The sequence below is a fragment of the Chanodichthys erythropterus genome, chromosome 3 (assembly GCF_024489055.1).
Source record: "Chanodichthys erythropterus isolate Z2021 chromosome 3, ASM2448905v1, whole genome shotgun sequence".
Lineage (NCBI taxonomy): Eukaryota > Metazoa > Chordata > Actinopteri > Cypriniformes > Xenocyprididae > Chanodichthys > Chanodichthys erythropterus.
In genome coordinates this window covers 39,222,613-39,240,414 of record NC_090223.1, presented here as the reverse complement: position 1 = coordinate 39,240,414, position 17,802 = coordinate 39,222,613, and the positions used below count along the sequence as shown (strand labels likewise).

General features: G+C 36.9%; 1 protein-coding gene across 1 annotated transcript in view; it reads right to left on the bottom strand.

The window, feature by feature from the left end:
- Positions 1-17,315, bottom strand: part of cntnap1 (contactin associated protein 1) — a 30,194-nt gene extending 12,879 nt beyond the window's left edge. Inside the window, exons 1-13 of the mRNA XM_067375277.1 lie at positions 17,252-17,315; positions 8,468-8,569; positions 7,621-7,814; positions 7,188-7,341; positions 4,330-4,533; positions 3,628-3,812; positions 2,475-2,627; positions 2,067-2,328; positions 1,743-1,892; positions 1,279-1,450; positions 561-667; positions 324-443; positions 25-228 (exon numbers count right to left, since the gene is read on the bottom strand). Of these exons, the coding sequence (XP_067231378.1) occupies positions 25-228; positions 324-443; positions 561-667; positions 1,279-1,450; positions 1,743-1,892; positions 2,067-2,328; positions 2,475-2,627; positions 3,628-3,812; positions 4,330-4,533; positions 7,188-7,341; positions 7,621-7,814; positions 8,468-8,569; positions 17,252-17,315 (2,071 nt within the window). The remainder of the gene's footprint in view (positions 1-24; positions 229-323; positions 444-560; positions 668-1,278; positions 1,451-1,742; positions 1,893-2,066; positions 2,329-2,474; positions 2,628-3,627; positions 3,813-4,329; positions 4,534-7,187; positions 7,342-7,620; positions 7,815-8,467; positions 8,570-17,251) is intronic.
- Between the last annotated feature and the right edge of the window lie 487 nt (positions 17,316-17,802).

Genomic DNA, 17,802 nt, shown 5'->3' with positions numbered 1-17,802 from the left:
TCACCAATCATTGTGAAAACTTACGTGGAGTATTGAGGAGGCGTGACTTGTAGCATGAGAACTCAATCCACTGTTCGCAGTATAAGGAGGTGTTTGCTAGGGCAGTGACTTCATCCCAGGATGCGTTTACATACTGGACGTCCCCAATATAAGGTCGATCCACAGTGGAGCCACTCACCTTGGTGCTTTTCATGCGGTTGTGCTCAATGACGGTCCATGATTTTTGCACTAAAATGTGATGTGATCAATCTTAACTCACCAAAATCATGTAAAATCCTTCAAAATTGCTTTCAACATGTCAATCTCTTCTACTTCATACATACACATATTGCAGTAGACTGTGAAAGGCTTCAGTGGTCCGCTCAGATCTGGATCTATGGTGTAGTTTCCTGACCAGTACTTCCCATTCAGTCTGTAGGCCTCACATGACTCCCTATAGACAGCTGGGATGGATGGGGAGAGAGAGACAGAGACAGAGAGAGACTTAAAAAAGAGCGATTCTCATATTTCACCAACAAAAAAGTCAATATAGAGGAATCTCCTTGGTTAAGGACACTCACAGTTATGACAAACCTCCCCCTTGTAGCCTGTGTTGTTACACACACACAAGAAGTCATTCCAGGACTGAATACACCTGCCTTCATGTTCACATGGGTTTGGAGTGCACCTGAAAAAAAAGAAAAGGCTGACACTTGTAGTGCACTAATAATACAAATCTCAACATTGGGCATTTAGTTTTTCTCCTTTGCAACACTTTGTGTGTCCTTTATGAGCATTTATGATTATATATTCATGTTATATTATTGATAATTACATTTTTTTTTTACAGTAACAGACACACTGCAAAAGTTTTTTTTTTTTTTAGAAAACAAGACTTAACATCTTAAGTCATTTTGCTAAAAGAAATTTATATATTTTTACTGGAAAACAATATTGCAGTGCATTTTTCATCCTAAATGCCATTGCAGACTATGACATTAGACTTTGAGGTAAGAAATGAACACTAAATGTGTATCCAACACACAAAGGTTTTGTATCTATTGTTTTTATAGAGTGAGCTCATATGTTTAATCTACTTCCACATTTTCATTTTTGAAATACATACTTTTGAGTTTATTAAGCAGTTTTCCTGATGAGGACTGTTTGCTTGGGTACTATCATTGTGAGGACATTTGGACCTTCAGTGTTGGCAAAACCCCCACACACAAACTCGAGTTGCACACACACACAAACCCCTCTCTTTCTCACACAAACACACACACACACACACATACACACCTATCAGTGATTCCGCAGGTGCCCAGCAGGATTTCGGCATATCTGCCCCATTTTCTCTGCAGCATGACATCTATATCCACCGGCTCATCATCTATAAAGATCTGCTGCATGCAGCCGTGGAAGCGAGACAGCTTGGTCACGCAGCGAGCCGTGTTATTGGTCTTAGGACAACCTGCAAAATATGAAATATTCATTTAATTATCTTCTATGCAACTATAAGGCAATAAACATCACATTCTCATTTTAGCATATATTTTGAACATTAAGGCAGCATTTATGGCATTAGATGTGCATATTTATGTATATGTAACATGCATATTTTTTTTAAGCATTCTTGTTTACGTTAACATTGATTTACAGACATTTCTGAGGCAGTTTTAGAGAAGATTGGCACTCGGTTTTAGTCCTGAGGCACTTAATCATAACAGACTAATCCTCCTTATATTCAGTGATTTGTTACTTACCCCCGAAGAAGTAGCGGTCTCCTGTGCGAACCGTGAAGGGGTTGGTGATCTTCAGTGGTGAGCTCTCATCTTCATCTATAGTGATAGTTAGTAAGTTGTCTTTGGCGGTCAGGTCTACTGTGTGCCAGAAGCCGTCATTGAGACGGTACCCTTAAACACGAAAAATAAATAGTTAAATATTTACTGTATATAATCTTAGACCAGACCAGTTTTGGTCCTGCTAAACTTTTGGTCTATAGATGTTCCATTCAGTCCTCTCTTATAGAAATGGAGTTCAAAATGTCATAACTAATGTTACGGACACAAACCTCAATCATACTGTACCTGCAGCAAAGCGTAATCTCTTGTTTCCAGGCTGCATGAGAGTGACGTTCACCTGTCCTTCACTGAGGCCAAGCTCCAGAGAGCCCAAATCATCTGCAAACCTGGTGAACAGCAGTAACCCTGTGTAGTCCCATGAGCGGAACTTAAACTTTACCGCTAGACGGTTCTTCCGGAAGAACCCAGGCAGCTGCAGGTAATTGTTGGGCCCTGCAAAGGTCATGGGCTTCCAGAGGAGGTCACGGCAGGTATAATGCATCTTTTTCTGAAAAAGGACAGATGAGAATATGGAAATATGCAAATAATATCTAAAATATTTTGCAATACAATGGATATCCAAATGAGATTATAAGTTCATCCAACATTACACACTTGCTTTAGGTTGTGTGAGTTTAGGAAAACTCTACATACCTTTTTAAGAGCTAGTCGAATTTCAGGCTCCTGGTACTGTGTCTTGTAGATGACATTGATTCCATTGATAAAGACGTTCTCCATGCAGCCACGGAAGTTAACCTTACCAGGCAGGTGGGGCGTGTCTTTCTCAATCACACCACCAACATAAATCTAAAGAGAAATGGATAATTGTTATCATCAGGATGCAGGAAACATTCACCAATGGCATGGGTTTGGGGCGGGACTATCTGATTGTCTGACCAATGGCAGACAGGAGTAGTGTTTGTGATGCCTGCTTAATTACTTAATAGTGATTCACGAGTTCACACTTACAAATAATCAGGGGCCGTATTCATAAAACATCTTAAGGCTAAAAGTAGCTCCTAACTTGCCGATTTAGGAGAAATTCTTAAAAATAATGGGTGTGTCAGTCCTAATTTTAGGAGTCCTAAATTTTTGCTCTAAGACTATTTCACAAAGCACTTTAGCACTAAAACAAGCTCCTAAATCTGTGAAACGTTAGGAGTAGTCAAGAGGACTCCTAAATCACTAAGACCAAATCACAAACAGTCCTAATCCACCCAAAGACACTGAACACCATTGAGGCAAAAGCGATTGAGCCTTAGGTGCTGAACCTTTTCTTCATAAATGCAATACATTTTGATTTATAGATTTGAATCTACGATGAGACTTTAACAAATAAATAAATAAATATTTTCTGATTACCTGTGGCAGTGGTTTTCATGAGTTCACACTTACAAATGAATAGAGTAAAAAACATATATATAATAAGCGTATTTGGTGTGCTGTCCAAGGGGATCAAGGGCTCCGAGCTTGGAATTTAGCCCAAACCCAGAGTTCTCCCTGTATCCCCAGCTGAGAGTGAGGAGCGGGATGCCGGAGGGATGCAGAAAACTGTCGAAGTAACTATAGGCGAATCGGCTCTCGTCTGTGTATATATTCCTCCTCTCGAGCTGATTATAAAGACCGTTTGAATGTGTTTCTCCCAAACTTTGTTAATAAAACATCATTTATTTTACTCCATTTGGTGATTCACTGATTATTTTTCTATTTAATTCTTTGTTCTGTAAAAAAGTGAGTTATATGTAATTTATCAGTGAAGAGTGTTACAGTGTGCATTATAGTTCATGCGTTTGATCCAACATGTCACCTGTTTGTCCAGATCAAGGTACTTGAACTCTCCGTTAAGGACAGCAGTCTCAGTCTGTCCATCCAGGGTAAAGTTAACCTCTCGCCCGTAACGCCTGATGGTGACGTAGTGCCAGTGCTGTGTGTCCAGCAGGTTTCCCAGCATCATTGTGGTCATCCCATTGGTGTTATGGACTGTGCTGCTCCCTTAAAAAGATCATGAATACATGTCCTCATGATTACGATACGATATATGGAACGATGGAATGATAGATAAATACATAGATAGATAGAATGATAGAATGATAGATGGAACGATATATGGAATGATGGATCGATAGATAAATACATAGATAGATAGAATGATATAATGATAGATATATGGAATGATAGATAGATAGATAGATAGATAGATAGATAGATAGATAGATAGATAGATAGATAGATAGATAGATAGATAGATAGATAGATAGATAGATAGATAGATAGATAGATAGATAGATAGATAAAACATAGATAGAACGATAGAATGATAGATGGAACGATATATGGAACGATACATAGATAAATAGATACATAGATATAACGATAGAATGATAGATAGATGGAACGATAGATAGATAGATAGATAGATAGATAGATAGATAGATAGATAGATAGATAGATAGATAGATAGATAGATAGATAGATAGATAGATAGATAGATAGATCTTGTCATCATTACCCAGGCTGATGTGTAAGTAGAGGCGTCCAGTCTTTAGTTCCAGAGTGACAGAGTCTCCCTGCAGACCCTCACTGTGCAGGAGAATACCATCCTTCTCCAAGGTCTTAAAATTCAAAGCGTAATGGTCCTGAAGTGTCCTCATCCTGCCTCGTGGGAATGAGTATGCCACCATGTCATCCCCCTCAAACTGCATCACATATGAATCTGTTAAGGTCAAAGGTCAAGAGTATGGAGAGGATTGTTAAAAACTGTATTACAAAATTCTATTTATGCTAGAAATTAAACACAAAATATACAAGCAGAACAGAAGAAGTTGACTTTGGCCTACATTGATGCCCAGGTCATCAAGAGGTACACATTGCTTCTTTTCTTGCACAAATCAGCACATTACAGTGTTCATAGTTACTGAATTTACACATCCGTTTTACAGGCAGTATGTGTTTGTGCTTGATGTTGTATCTGAAAAAAATATTGGTATTTTTTGCAATGTATTAACATTTAAATGATGGAAAACTGCAAAATACATTTTATACACAGAATTTTTCTTTTGGTTTTCAGTATTAATATTTAAAAATCCTTGAAACAAGATGAGTACTTGAGAAGAAAAATGATATATTAAGTCTTGCAGTATGAAAAAAATAACTTTCACTTCATTTAGAGGGAAACTGTTCCTTGTTGTAAACATTTTTTTCTGAAAACAACTTATCGCAAGCCAATTTCCTTCTCAAGTGCATGTAGGGCGTTGAGATATATTTACTGAAAACAAGACAAAAATACTGATTAAAAAATGAATTTCTGCTGTGCAACTCAAAGGACCGGTTCACATTACAAGGCACTGAGGAGATTTTCTGTATCATGATATGCTAAAGGGCAATTCCAGCGTTATGGACGTGACATTTGGAGTCAAAACTTGAAATATAAACGCTCAAAGAATGCATTTAATAGTAACATATTGAACCGTCTATTTATATATTCATAATCCCTTACTAAAGGAGTCCAGACATTAGAAAAATGTCAGTCTATTCAACTGTTTTATATTTTAGATGAGGGAAATATACAGCGTTACGGACGTGACAAAAAAAGTCACTAAGATTTGGGTGACAACATATTTTTTAAGAATTCTGTGAATTACATTGAGCAAACCAAAAGTAATACTGCCCACTGAATGAAGAAGGGTTGGCTCTCCACAGAGCATAAAATAATAATTTTATTTAATTTTTCATGTTCGCATTAATGAGGAAAAAACAATGTTACGGATGTGACAGTTTTCCGTTACGGATGTGACCGGTCTGAAAGCGGCACAAAAGACTTGGTTTAAAACTGCTTTAAAACTTTCACAGAGACCTCAAGCAAGCATTTAAACCACCAAATACTGAAATCTGGGATACCAGTATGGTAAGACTCCACAATTTATCAAGTTTTTACTAAACTTTATACAAATGTAACGTTATACTCTGTAGTGCAAAAGGTTATGGATTAGACCTATTTCTCATGTTGACCAGCATGTGCGTTGTTCAAGAATCAATTTAGAGACCATGATTTTCCTTCTTACAGAACTGCTTGCTAAAATACATTGACAAATATTTATGTTTATCATAAAGCAGTTTAAAATCGCATGTTTTCCCCACAGTCAGGTGAACCGATTGACACTATTGCCAATCGCAATCATGTCAGTTTTATGTTTTGTGTCTAAATGACCACACGGTTTTTCGTCTAGTTTTCAGAGTTTAAAGCGGAGTCTTGAGTCAAAATGATCAAACTTTATTTCAAGTCAAAATTATTGCAATCTTATTATTTTCATTTTGTCAGCTTGATCGCGCGGATTGTGATCAATATAGGCTAGGCTATTCATTTTTAACCAACCGGTAACGCGACATCCCAATTCTCGAGGGAAGTGTCCTATGAGACACAATGCTCTTCTATAAGTTGTACTGTATCATATAGGCCTACCTTTTGATGTTCATATTTCGTTCTCTGGCAAGAGGAAGAGAAGATCGGTTCATGTGCACCTGATCCGCCGCTTACAGGCGCTGCAGTAGCTAATCTGTCACGCGCCGTAGGCTATTAAAGAGCGACATCTATTGTTTAAATTTTGTTATAAAATCGACTGAATTTGAAAGTTAAACCTTTTTCATATTAAAACTAACAAAGCACAAAGAGTATTGCGATTATTGGATATGTTCTGATATGGTAAGCCTGAAACAGATGATAGCAATATAAAGAAGCAAACTCATAGGATTTAATATGAAGCGTCCGTAACGGTCACGTCCGTAACGCTTATTATGGTTGTTCAGAGCAACGTAGTGAAATGAATTGTTGATCCTAATAAGCATAAACATAATTTAGCTTTGCATATAAAGTTTCAAGTTATTTGCATTTATAATTGTTATATGACATAAACTTAATCTTTAAAACGTTACGGACGTGACAGAGTTCTGAAGCGTCCTGACCTCTTTATTCTAGCTCTTATAAATTCATCAGGCAGTGCTGTTATGACTAAATGAGTGTATTTATTTCTCAGGCATGCCTCCATCTTTCTACACAATGCTTACTGCTAAAATAAAGTTTAAAAAATGGGGTCTTTGATCCCTTTTTTGAAAGCATGAAATATGGTTGGTTGAAAATTTAATTTAAGCATTGTTGCTTACCACATATATTGTGGATAAACAAGGCAATTTTCTTAAAATTTCTGTTAGAGCACATTAATACAGTATATTACAGACCTAAATGGACAATTTAAAAAGGGTTTTGTTCTTTTGGTTAAAACTTTTTTTTTTCATGGTAAAGATGACCTTTGCGTGGAATTGCCCTAAAGTTCTTGGCAGCTGATAAAACTCAAACAGTCATGTGCCGGTTACCGTAAGGACAGCCGTAGAGCTCTACGCGAAGGCCAATTTTGCCTCCGCTCTCAGTATTCCAGCCCATGGGATAGATGCGCAGATGTTTGGCAGTGAACGCATAATGAAAGACGTTCCTCTTCACCTGGTAGTAATTCCAGTTGCCAGGCAACGTCTGAGAGACACAAAAATCTGACATTAAAGGCTCTATGAATGTTACACACCATTTAACAAATCAACAACTTGTCTCACCTACAACTAATCCTACATCAAAAATGTATTTATAAATGATTGAACTCTAAATTCTGATTGAATGAGTCATGTTCAAGGTCAAATTAGATAAAAACGCCTGTCCTGAACCACTGCCTTTAACCAAACATCAGAACTTGATCAGCACATATTATACTTTTTGGTGGGCTTTCCAAACACTAATAAACCATAGATAATTTGTTACCATGTTTCCTCCTTTCATGACATATGGAGTCCATGTGTCGAATCGATCCCCGTACAGCAGCATGTATTTGGTGATCCAGTCATAAGAGTTGAAGGTACCCTGAGTAGCAATGGCCATGATACGATACTTCCTCCCCAAGTCAATCTGCATCCATGGCTGCCTGTCCCGAGGGGAAGGAGACCAGCCGCTGCTCCCTACATCATCACACACACATTTGAAAATTCAGCTGATAAAATATATGCATGTCGATATTTGGTGCTTCAGATTTCTTGTCATGGGCTAGTCAGTAGTCCTACATATTTTGGTCATATGTAAAATGACAGATATTGTCATAAAAATACAAGTAATCTACTTTTTGTTTTTTTGTTCTGGGGGAAAATTGAGAGAAATTCCTGAAAGATTTGTAATATTTTTTGAAAGAACATGCCTTCTGTGTTTTTTCACTTCAAATAAAGTCTTACAATTATTATTATTATTAAAATTCTTAATATTTTCTCTCCACCAAGGTAAACAAAACAAAACAAAACAAATAAAATAAAATAACAACATTTTGATAATTCAACACGATAATATACACAATACTGGATCTTTAAAAAAAAAACTTTAAAAAGTGCAGCATTCAATTTCGTTTCAATGGAACAAAGTGATCTTGTGACATTTATTTATTATTTCTCATATTATTGTTGACTTTTTTTATTCATGGCTCAATGATATCACATAGTAGTTACATCCTGTATCGGCTAAATCAAAGATGGGAATAGGAGGATAATATTCTTTCTCATCACTATTCTCAGCCAGACCTATTTAAAATGCAAAGTGCAACACATACCTCTTGACAAGCACTTACCATACAGTTTGGCAAAGTGTGCAGAGTAAAAAAAGTTATATCTGGAAGAAGCATGGAAAGAGGACGCATAGAGAGGAGAAATCAGTGGATCTAAGCATGGCCCTGAAAAGAGATAAAGAAAAAGAGAATTACAGGGAATATTTAATGACAAAAGCGTTTCATAAATGTATTATGAATGCATTATGAATGCATTTTCATAAAAGCAAGATGACGTTTCTTTTTTTTTCTTTTTTACTTTTGACACAAGAAAAGTTATTTACATAAATTACCTGAAATAAGTACTTTTAATTACTGTTATGTATAATATTTCCAGCCAAAATTGCAGCTTTTAAAGTTAAATTATATAAATATAAAATAAATTGTCCTTTAAAGGTACGCTAGTGTAGCTACTTCTCTCTGTTTATGTACATGACTGGGCTACTCCGCAGCGGCTGCCATCCCGCCCGGTCTAGAACATTGCAAGTATAAACACTTATAGGCATACTGCAGTGAATCAGGATAAGACAAAACACGGTTTGGAAGATGGATTCATAATGTTTTCACTCATTTTATAAATTTTGAAAAATAAAAGTTACATAGTGTACCTTTAACTAGTATATGATATATACATACAGTATTCAGTTCATCCAGTTCAGTTCATCTAGAATCACCACAAATGCAATAAAACCCATCATAAGAACTAAGTGTCTGTGGTTTTAAATATCCATTTTTCCAAAGTGAAAATATTATGTACTGGAACTTGCATTGGTCAACATAAAAGACTGCTGTGGCTGTTCTAGCTGAGATTATTACTAGGCCGAATGAACAACAATAACATTTGACACTGTGCTAAAATTTTTAACCTACCATGGCAAAGCAAACAACAAAACATATGCATCTGTCAGAAAAAATTACAGTATGTTCAGACCTTATACTTTATCAAACAATACCAAACAAAACAGGCTCTACAGGCCCACTTTGTGTGTTAATGTTGTTAGAGTCTAACAATGAGCATATGAACGGATCATGTGTGAAATGAGCATTACAGTTGAATTATATACAATAATGTGTGTGTGTGTCATAGTGGATAGATGGGACACAATATAAATCAGGCCCATTTAGCAAGTCTTGCCATGGCATTTCATCAGTACCTCTGTTACACAAATCCCTGCTTCAATTAGACTTGGCAACATTTCAGCCTAATCTAAATGGCAGAGTCAGATAAACCCACCTCAATCTCACCCTCTCAACAGAGCTCTAATAAAGCCATCTGCCCAAATGGCATCACATCCACCTCCCTAACTACAGCTGACACACAAACCAACAAGAATAAGAGGAGAGGAAATGAAAAGAAACTCGTGACAAGCTATAAAGATCAAAAATCAACCAAGAGAAATGGACTTCAAAGAACATAAGTGCTATATCCTCCACTCAAAATATAGCATTCCTCTAAATTTACAATTATTCATGTATCAGATGATTTTATCCAAAGGAAATATATGAGTAAGGAAAAAATTCAATGCAAAGTATTATGGTTGATCAGAAGCTTCTACAGAAATGCATGAGCAAATTGTAGACAGTAGAATAATATTTTTAAGGGGATCATTTCAGAAATATTGAATGTGCCTTATTGAAGATGGTTATGAAGATACTGCCTACAGCAGAGAGATAAGTGCCTATAGCAGAGCTGTGTCTTCAGTAGTTTCTTTTTTCTTTTTTTGTTTTGAAGATAGTGAAGGACTAAATTGATAGAATGGAGTTGGAACAGAGAGTGTGAAGGATCTGGAAAGTGACTTTGTACACTGTTGTGATACAATAAAAAGCTCTCTAGCAGATCCTATTTTATAAAGAGTGTTAGCAAAGAAGGATTATGGTCCTATGAGGCCTTTATGTGTTTAAGAAAGCAGATAATCTTAACTGTGATATAAAATCACTGAATTTTTACTTTATATCTTAAAATGATACCTTGCTTCATAAGCAAGCAGCTGAGTTTTTGTAGATATTGATTGTTAGATGCAATATCCAATATTATAAATTACATCACACATACAGTATATTTAAGAAAAAAAAAAAAAGACAATTACATTGCAACAATGACAACAACAATTGCCTTACAAATGTTCCAAGAACTTTCATCGATCTTATAAATCCAACATTGGGGATGTCATCAAAAGAATGGTTCATAAAGTAAATAAACTAAATAAAGTCTTAAATCCCCAGTTTCACAGACAAGGCTTAAGCTAGTCCCAGTATAATGTAAATAGTTTTCTTTTGCGGGTAAGGTTAATGATTGAGTAAGTTATATTTTTAGTATTTGTAATTAGCTTTCTTTAAGAACAAAAGAAGTCCACTATGTTATGTTCTCAAATAATTGTGTGTATTTCTCAATTAAATATGATCATATCCTGTAGCTACCACAAAGAGACTGCAGGAGTCAGACTGCTTAACACTGCAGAGGTTATTAGTATTCTCACCACTGCACTGCCAGTGAGGAAACAGAGGGGAAAAAGAAACCGTCTGATGGGGAGAGAGAGAGATGGAGAGAGAGAGATATGGAGAGAAAACGCAAGGAATGTAAAAGAATATTGCATGAGTCATCTAGTTCAGTCTCAAGTGATTTCAATTCCCATTTGATTCACAGTCCTCTGCTCAGTCCTCTTTCAGCCTTTGACTAGCCGGATTCACAAAGCCATGAACTTCATTATGAAAGTCTTCTGAAAGAAATGGCTTGTGGTGGAAACAGGTCATTGTGATTTTGCCAAGTAAGACCTGATGATCCTAGAACAACATTCCTGTCCAAAACATAGTCCTAACCCCTACTCCTAAACCCATTTCTACCCATAAATTATTACTAAAATCAGAGGGAAATGATGGATAACTATTGTAGAAGCCCCTAACCCTGGTTCTAAGCCTAAATTTCACATAAACTGAAAAAATCCCTCAATTCTAATTGGTTGATTGGAATGTTGTTCGAGGATCAACAAGGATGTTGATCCAGGAACATGTTCTACTTGGTGAAAACATGTTCACCGGTGGGAATGTCCTGTGAGTGTTTGTTTTTGTGTGTAAGATGTCTGGGTGATATCTTTGTGGCCTTGATTTGTGGTTGGTAAAGGTAAAACAATCATTCATGCTGTTGAATCACTTTAAGATTACCACAGATTAAAGTTTGTTTGATGTCTGTAGTATTTGAAACTATGATCACCAGCCACTTTATTAGTACCGGTTTGGACCCCCTTTTGCATTCAGAACTGCCTTAATTCATCATGGCATAGATTCAAAAAGGTGCTAGAAACATTCCTAAGAGATTTTGGTCAAAACTGACTTGACAGCATCACACAGTTGCTGCAGATATGTCGGCTGCATATCCATGATGTGAATCTCACGTTCCGCCACATCCCAAAGGTGCTCTATTGGATTGAGATCTGCGGAGGCCAGGTGAGTATAGTGAACTCATTGTCATTTTCAAGAAACCAGTTTGAGAGGATTGTAGCTTTGTGACATGGAGCATTATCATGCTGGAAGTAGCTATCAGAAGATGGTACACTGTGGTCATAAAGGGACGGACGTGGTCAGCAACAGTTATTTTAGTTACTTTTGCCTTTCTATTAGCTCAAACCAGTCTGTCAATTTTCCTCTGACCTCTGGCATCAACAAGGCATTTTCACCCACAGAACTGCCCCTCACTTGTTTTTTTTTTTCTTTTTCGACCATTCTCAGTAAACATACTGTAGAGATGGTTGCATGAAAATCCCAGTAGATCAGCAGTTTCTGAAATACTCAGAACAGCCCATCTGGCACAAACAAGCATGCCACGTTCAAAGTCACCTTTCTTCCCCATTCTGATGCTTAGTTTGAACTTCAGCAGATCGTCTTGACCATGTTTACATGCCTAAAGGTATGTGATTGGCTATTAGATATTTGTGTTAACAAGCAGTTGAATGGGTGTACCTTATAAAGTGGCCAGTGAGTATTTATGCACAGATTCCTATATATATCTATAAGAATCTGTACATCATTAATGAGTATTTAAATGGACTTGCTAATTAAGCATCTTATTAACATATGTAAATACATGAACATGGTACTATAAGCATAAGCTTAAAGATTCAGGTAACACGAGGTTCACGCTCAGTCTCTCGAACAATTAAAGCCCAAAAGGGGTCCTTGACCTGAAAAGGGTTGAAGACCCTTGTCTAAGATTAGCCTCACTTCCATATTCTCCCATAAGCAACAGCTGCAGTGCAATATTCGGATTCACATTAGGCAGATAAATGAATCGATTGAATGTCACCCAGCCTCATCAATCTTTGTAAAGTATAAGCTGCAGAGATTGTCTGTCCCTTTTCACCAGCTCTAAGATAGCAGCTGTGCAGAGCAGAGAGGAGTGCCTGCCCTGAAGGAGAAGCATTACAGTTATTAAAGCACTCAGTGCAGAAGAGCTGCAGGGAAAAATGGGAATAAACAATGAAAGGGTCATGAAGATGTATGCAGAGACTTGCAAACGCACCCGTGCAAAACCTAAAACAAAAGCTCTCCTCCAAAGCCTACCAATGAGCAGCCTTACTTCCCACTGCACACATAGACAGCTGTCTTCTAAGGCAGCTTCCTGTTATGGGACTTAATAAGTGATAGATTCAGAATTCTCTACATTGGCAGCAACTGTGAAATAGCACAGGAGACTCATCTCAATTGATTTTAATAGTGTTAGATGTTAACATGTAGCTAACAGCATAATCCTTTATTAGGCATAAAAACACAGCATAAATGAATATTGTGTGAACACTAAACTATTTTTAATTGATCATTTCCAGTATTTTATAAAATATTTTATAAAAATATTTTACATCAGTATTTTACATCAATCTTATGTAAATGTATACCATCTTAGATTTTTTTTTTTTTTCACTGAAATTCTTCATGTGCATTCTGGGATTGTCTATGGAAGCTTGTAAGAATAAAAAAATGAAAAGATAATTGTGACTTTTTATCTCGTGCAATTGCAAGTTTACATCTCACAATCTCACAATGACTTTTCTCAGAATTGTAAGATATTAACTCGTAATCTCTGAGCTATGTTGACATGCATTCTCTGTAGAGTTGCTTTGAAACGATATGTATTGTGAAAAGGGCAATACAAATAAATGAATTGAATTGAGTTATAAAGTCCAAAAAAGACTTTTTTTCTCAGGATTGTGAGTTTACATATTGCAATTCTGAGAAAAAAAAAAAAAAATCATATTCCACTTTCATACTATTCTGCTTTACAATCTGGCTAAAACAAGAGGTGTGTCCCAATTTGTGTACTTGCACTATCCTATGCCAAAAAGTAGTGGCCAAAAAGTAAGGATGAAATTCTGGTAGCATCAATGAGATCTGTATAGCAGACTACTAATGCATATAAACATCAGTTGTCACTGTATATCTCGCAATAATATGTCTTTGTAAGATAATACTTAAGTGCTTAGTATTATGATCAAAGCTCTGTAGCTTTTTATTGTAGGGGCAAATAATGCAATTCAACAATGATGATTGAGAGATGTACAAATAAACGTTCCTTAAATGCCTGATATATCATATTTTATGCTCACAATTTAAAGGAACACTCCACTTTTTTTGAAAATAGGCTCATTTTCCAACTCCCCTAGAGTTAAACAGTTGAGTTTTACTGTTTTTGAATCCATTCAGCCAATCTCCAGGTCTGGCGGTACCACTTTTAGCATAGCTTAGCATAGTTGATTGAATGCAATGATATTATGCAGCGTCTGTGACCCCCTGCTTGCACAGGGAAGCGTGCCTTGCAACCATGGAGACGTTTGTGAGAGGCGCTGTGTAATATCATTGCACTGCTGCAGCCATGGAACGGCAGCAAAGTTCCTTGATTATTACGCCTGAATGAGAGTATAGTTCCTAGCCATATCAGCCTAGAAAATCACAACTTTTCATGTTCTGTCGGTCTTAGTACACAATGTAACTACAGAAGAGTCAAGTTTTAAATAGGAAAAATATCAAAACTCTTTGGTCATTTTTGAGCGAGATGCTAACGGTCTAATCAGATTCAATGATCTATGCTAAGCTATGCTAAAAGTGGTACCGCCAGAACCGGAGATCGGCTGAATGGATTCGACAATGGTAAAAACTCAACTGTTTAACTCTAGGGGAGTTGGAAAATGAGCCTATTTTCAAAAAACAGTGGAGTGTTCCTTTGTAACATGAAAAAAAGATGTATGGATAATTAAATAACTGTTGCAGCTTTCCTTTTGTACTTCAGATTTAGATGCCGGATGACAAAATAACCTTTAAATAATTTAACCTTTAATAAACTGTATACAATAAATGGTTGAGTACATAGTGCACACAATGAAGATATCTTATGAGGCATCACATTTTAAGATGGCTACCTTTTGGAACATTCTTCATTTTGGATCTCATAATGCCTTTAAAATGTTGCTTCTGTGGGCACCTACTAGGTTTTGGAACAGAAGAGTGCAAAATTAAATTCTCACTTTTCCACTTTAGCCTTTAGCCATCCCTCTCTTGCTCTCTCTCACTCAATCTATGCTCACAAAGTGGTGTTACCAATTTTTGCAAAACACCTTGCTGAAATATTAAACCATCTAATTTCACAAACATTTACATTTTGTCCAGTGCTTCCAAAGCCCTTGGTTGCTTTCCACCCATAGAACCCTTGGTTGCTTTCCACTCACAGATAAGGGAAAACATATGAAGGAGCATCTTGAACAGCCCCCCCTCTCTCCCTCTCTCTCTCGACACATGTGTTGAATTACAGGCACTCCCCCAGTCTCTGCAGGCTGACACAGCACTTCTGCTCTAGGAGAACTGAGTGCATATCATGTGAGCTATCGTTCATCACTGTAAGGAGGCCGCGGTACACATGGGTCTAGACTAAGACTGCTGGTTTGGATTAATCTCTTTGAGCTGGTTAGGATTTGAACTATCAACCAGGTGGAGAGGCTGTGTTTAGCATTTTTAGCATGGACGAATGCAGAATAGAGGGTCACATTGCTATAAATTATTCAGAACAGGACTGGCAGCACAGAAGGTGGCTGTCTTTGAATGAAACAAAAAGATAATCTCAAAAAGGACTTCAAAGTACTAAGCCAATCCAAGACGTCACAGCATGTCTGTCTACAGTCTAAAAATACACACAAACATCTTCTCTGAATCTTTCACACCTAGCTCAACAGGATCCAATATGTAACAGACAGACAAGGCATCTTAAATCTCAATAAAATGGCATTTTCAAACTATTTTTCTGTATCGTCAGAGCACCCATTTTCAGTTCAGATAGCTTCCACTCCCTCCCAAAGATTTATGCCAAATGAATTCTTACAGCAAGAGTGCTGTGTCCATGTGTCTCATTTCTCTCCTCAGAGCTTGCTGGATTATCCTCTGTACACAATACATCATACATCAACTCTCTTTGTTGTCAAAGAATTTATAGTGAAGTGGAAGCCTAGAAAACCCCCTCATTTGGGATTTCACAAAACCTCACTGTTTCAAGATACAATGTGCTATTATGGTCTCAATATAACACTGTTTTGAAAAACCATCACTAGTTAATATTAGCAGATTTAGTATAGAGCTCACTCTTATTCATATACATTGAAAAATCCAGACATGACCTAAATATATTTTAGTTAACAGAAGTTTTGCAGACATAAAAAAGAAAAACATTTTAAACTCAATTTAATATATATATATATATATATATATATATATATATATATATATATATATATATATATATATATATATATATATATAATTTAATATAGTGTTGACTGCAACATTTTTTATTCATTATTTTCTTCTTATTTATTTATTATTCTCTCACTTCATTATTTTCTCACTTCAAAAACAGACACTTCAAAACTGTGCAATTTCAAATAAACTAAACATAATGTGCATAAAATATTTGAGATCAAATTTGTACCTTGAATTACAGAATGATTCATATGCACTTTGTCAGAAGCAAATTTTTAATACCATGGCACACAATCAGATTATTTTAAGAAGATTTAGAAAAAAAATATATAACAAGCTTTCTTGCAGCACTTGCTTGGTGGATATTTATTAAATTGTATAGAATAAGAAAATCGATTTCGATATAATTTGTATCATTTTGACGGTTTGCAGATTGCATTACTGTCTTAAAGGTAACCTTACGTGAGAATTCGCATGCAGTGTCCTACGTCATATGAATTTGGGAGTTCGGTGAGTTAATGCGCCCGCCCTCTGTCTCCGCATAGGGCTGCTCCCACAAGCAACTTCACGGAATAGGATTTTTTCACCACGCCATTTCAAATACACCGACAATCTCAACTTTTCACCCGTAAGACACTAAAAACACGGCTAAATCTGCACATAGATGCGTTCAGCAGTCTCTGTTTAACAGCAGGAGAGTGTGTCCTTCCCGCGTGTCCCCTGCGCAAGACGCACCTTTCCAAGCAGAAACTTGCCCAAGTGAGCGCGCGGAAACACTGCAATGCAGAAAGAGCCCATAGACACAGGCAGAGTCGCGAGCCCGGACTCAGGACTACATTAGCGCTTTACTTTCAGCCCAAACCCTCTAGACTGAATACTGTAAATATTTAACAAAAATATTTAAGAATTTCGCGCTTATTTAAAACAATACAAGCTTATAAATATCGCAATTTTGAGATCAAAATAATTATGTCATAGCTTTACTGATGCACTTGTTATGAAACAGAATAACAGTCACCTATATGGCAGATAAGAAACATTGTATTTGCATTACATCTTGCATGCAGTTTCACTTACGTGACGAGCAATGCTGAAAGGCGAGAAAGAGTAAAAGGCTTGGGGCAAGAATTTTGATATCCATCCTCTCCGGGAGACGGAGTCGTTTTTAGATGAGTAAATCAAATGTTATCCTCTCCTCGACACCGAACAGTACAGCATCGTTTAGCCGTCCTTTCGGCCAACTTTAACTGTCTCGGCCGGGATGGCGATAGATTCGCTCGCTAGAGGCGCGCGCGCGCGAGATAGCGGTGCTGATGCTGCGTTTTGGCGGGAGCGCGCATACTTTCATTAAACGAAATTCTTTAAACTTGGAAAGTGGTGACAATCTGGTTGAAATAAATACATAAACTCTCTTTTATTTGATATAGAGGGAGAGTGGAGTCGTATGGTTTGGGTAGACAGTGGACAGCCATGACTTTAGTGTCCGGGTTCGCAGTGAGGGAGGGGGCGCAAGATGAGAACAGAAAAAAAAGTTTTGGACTCATGCAGTTCGTCATAGTGATGGAAATCCGAATCATTTCCGCGAATCGGTTCTTTTGAACAGACGGTTAAAATGATTCTTATACGCA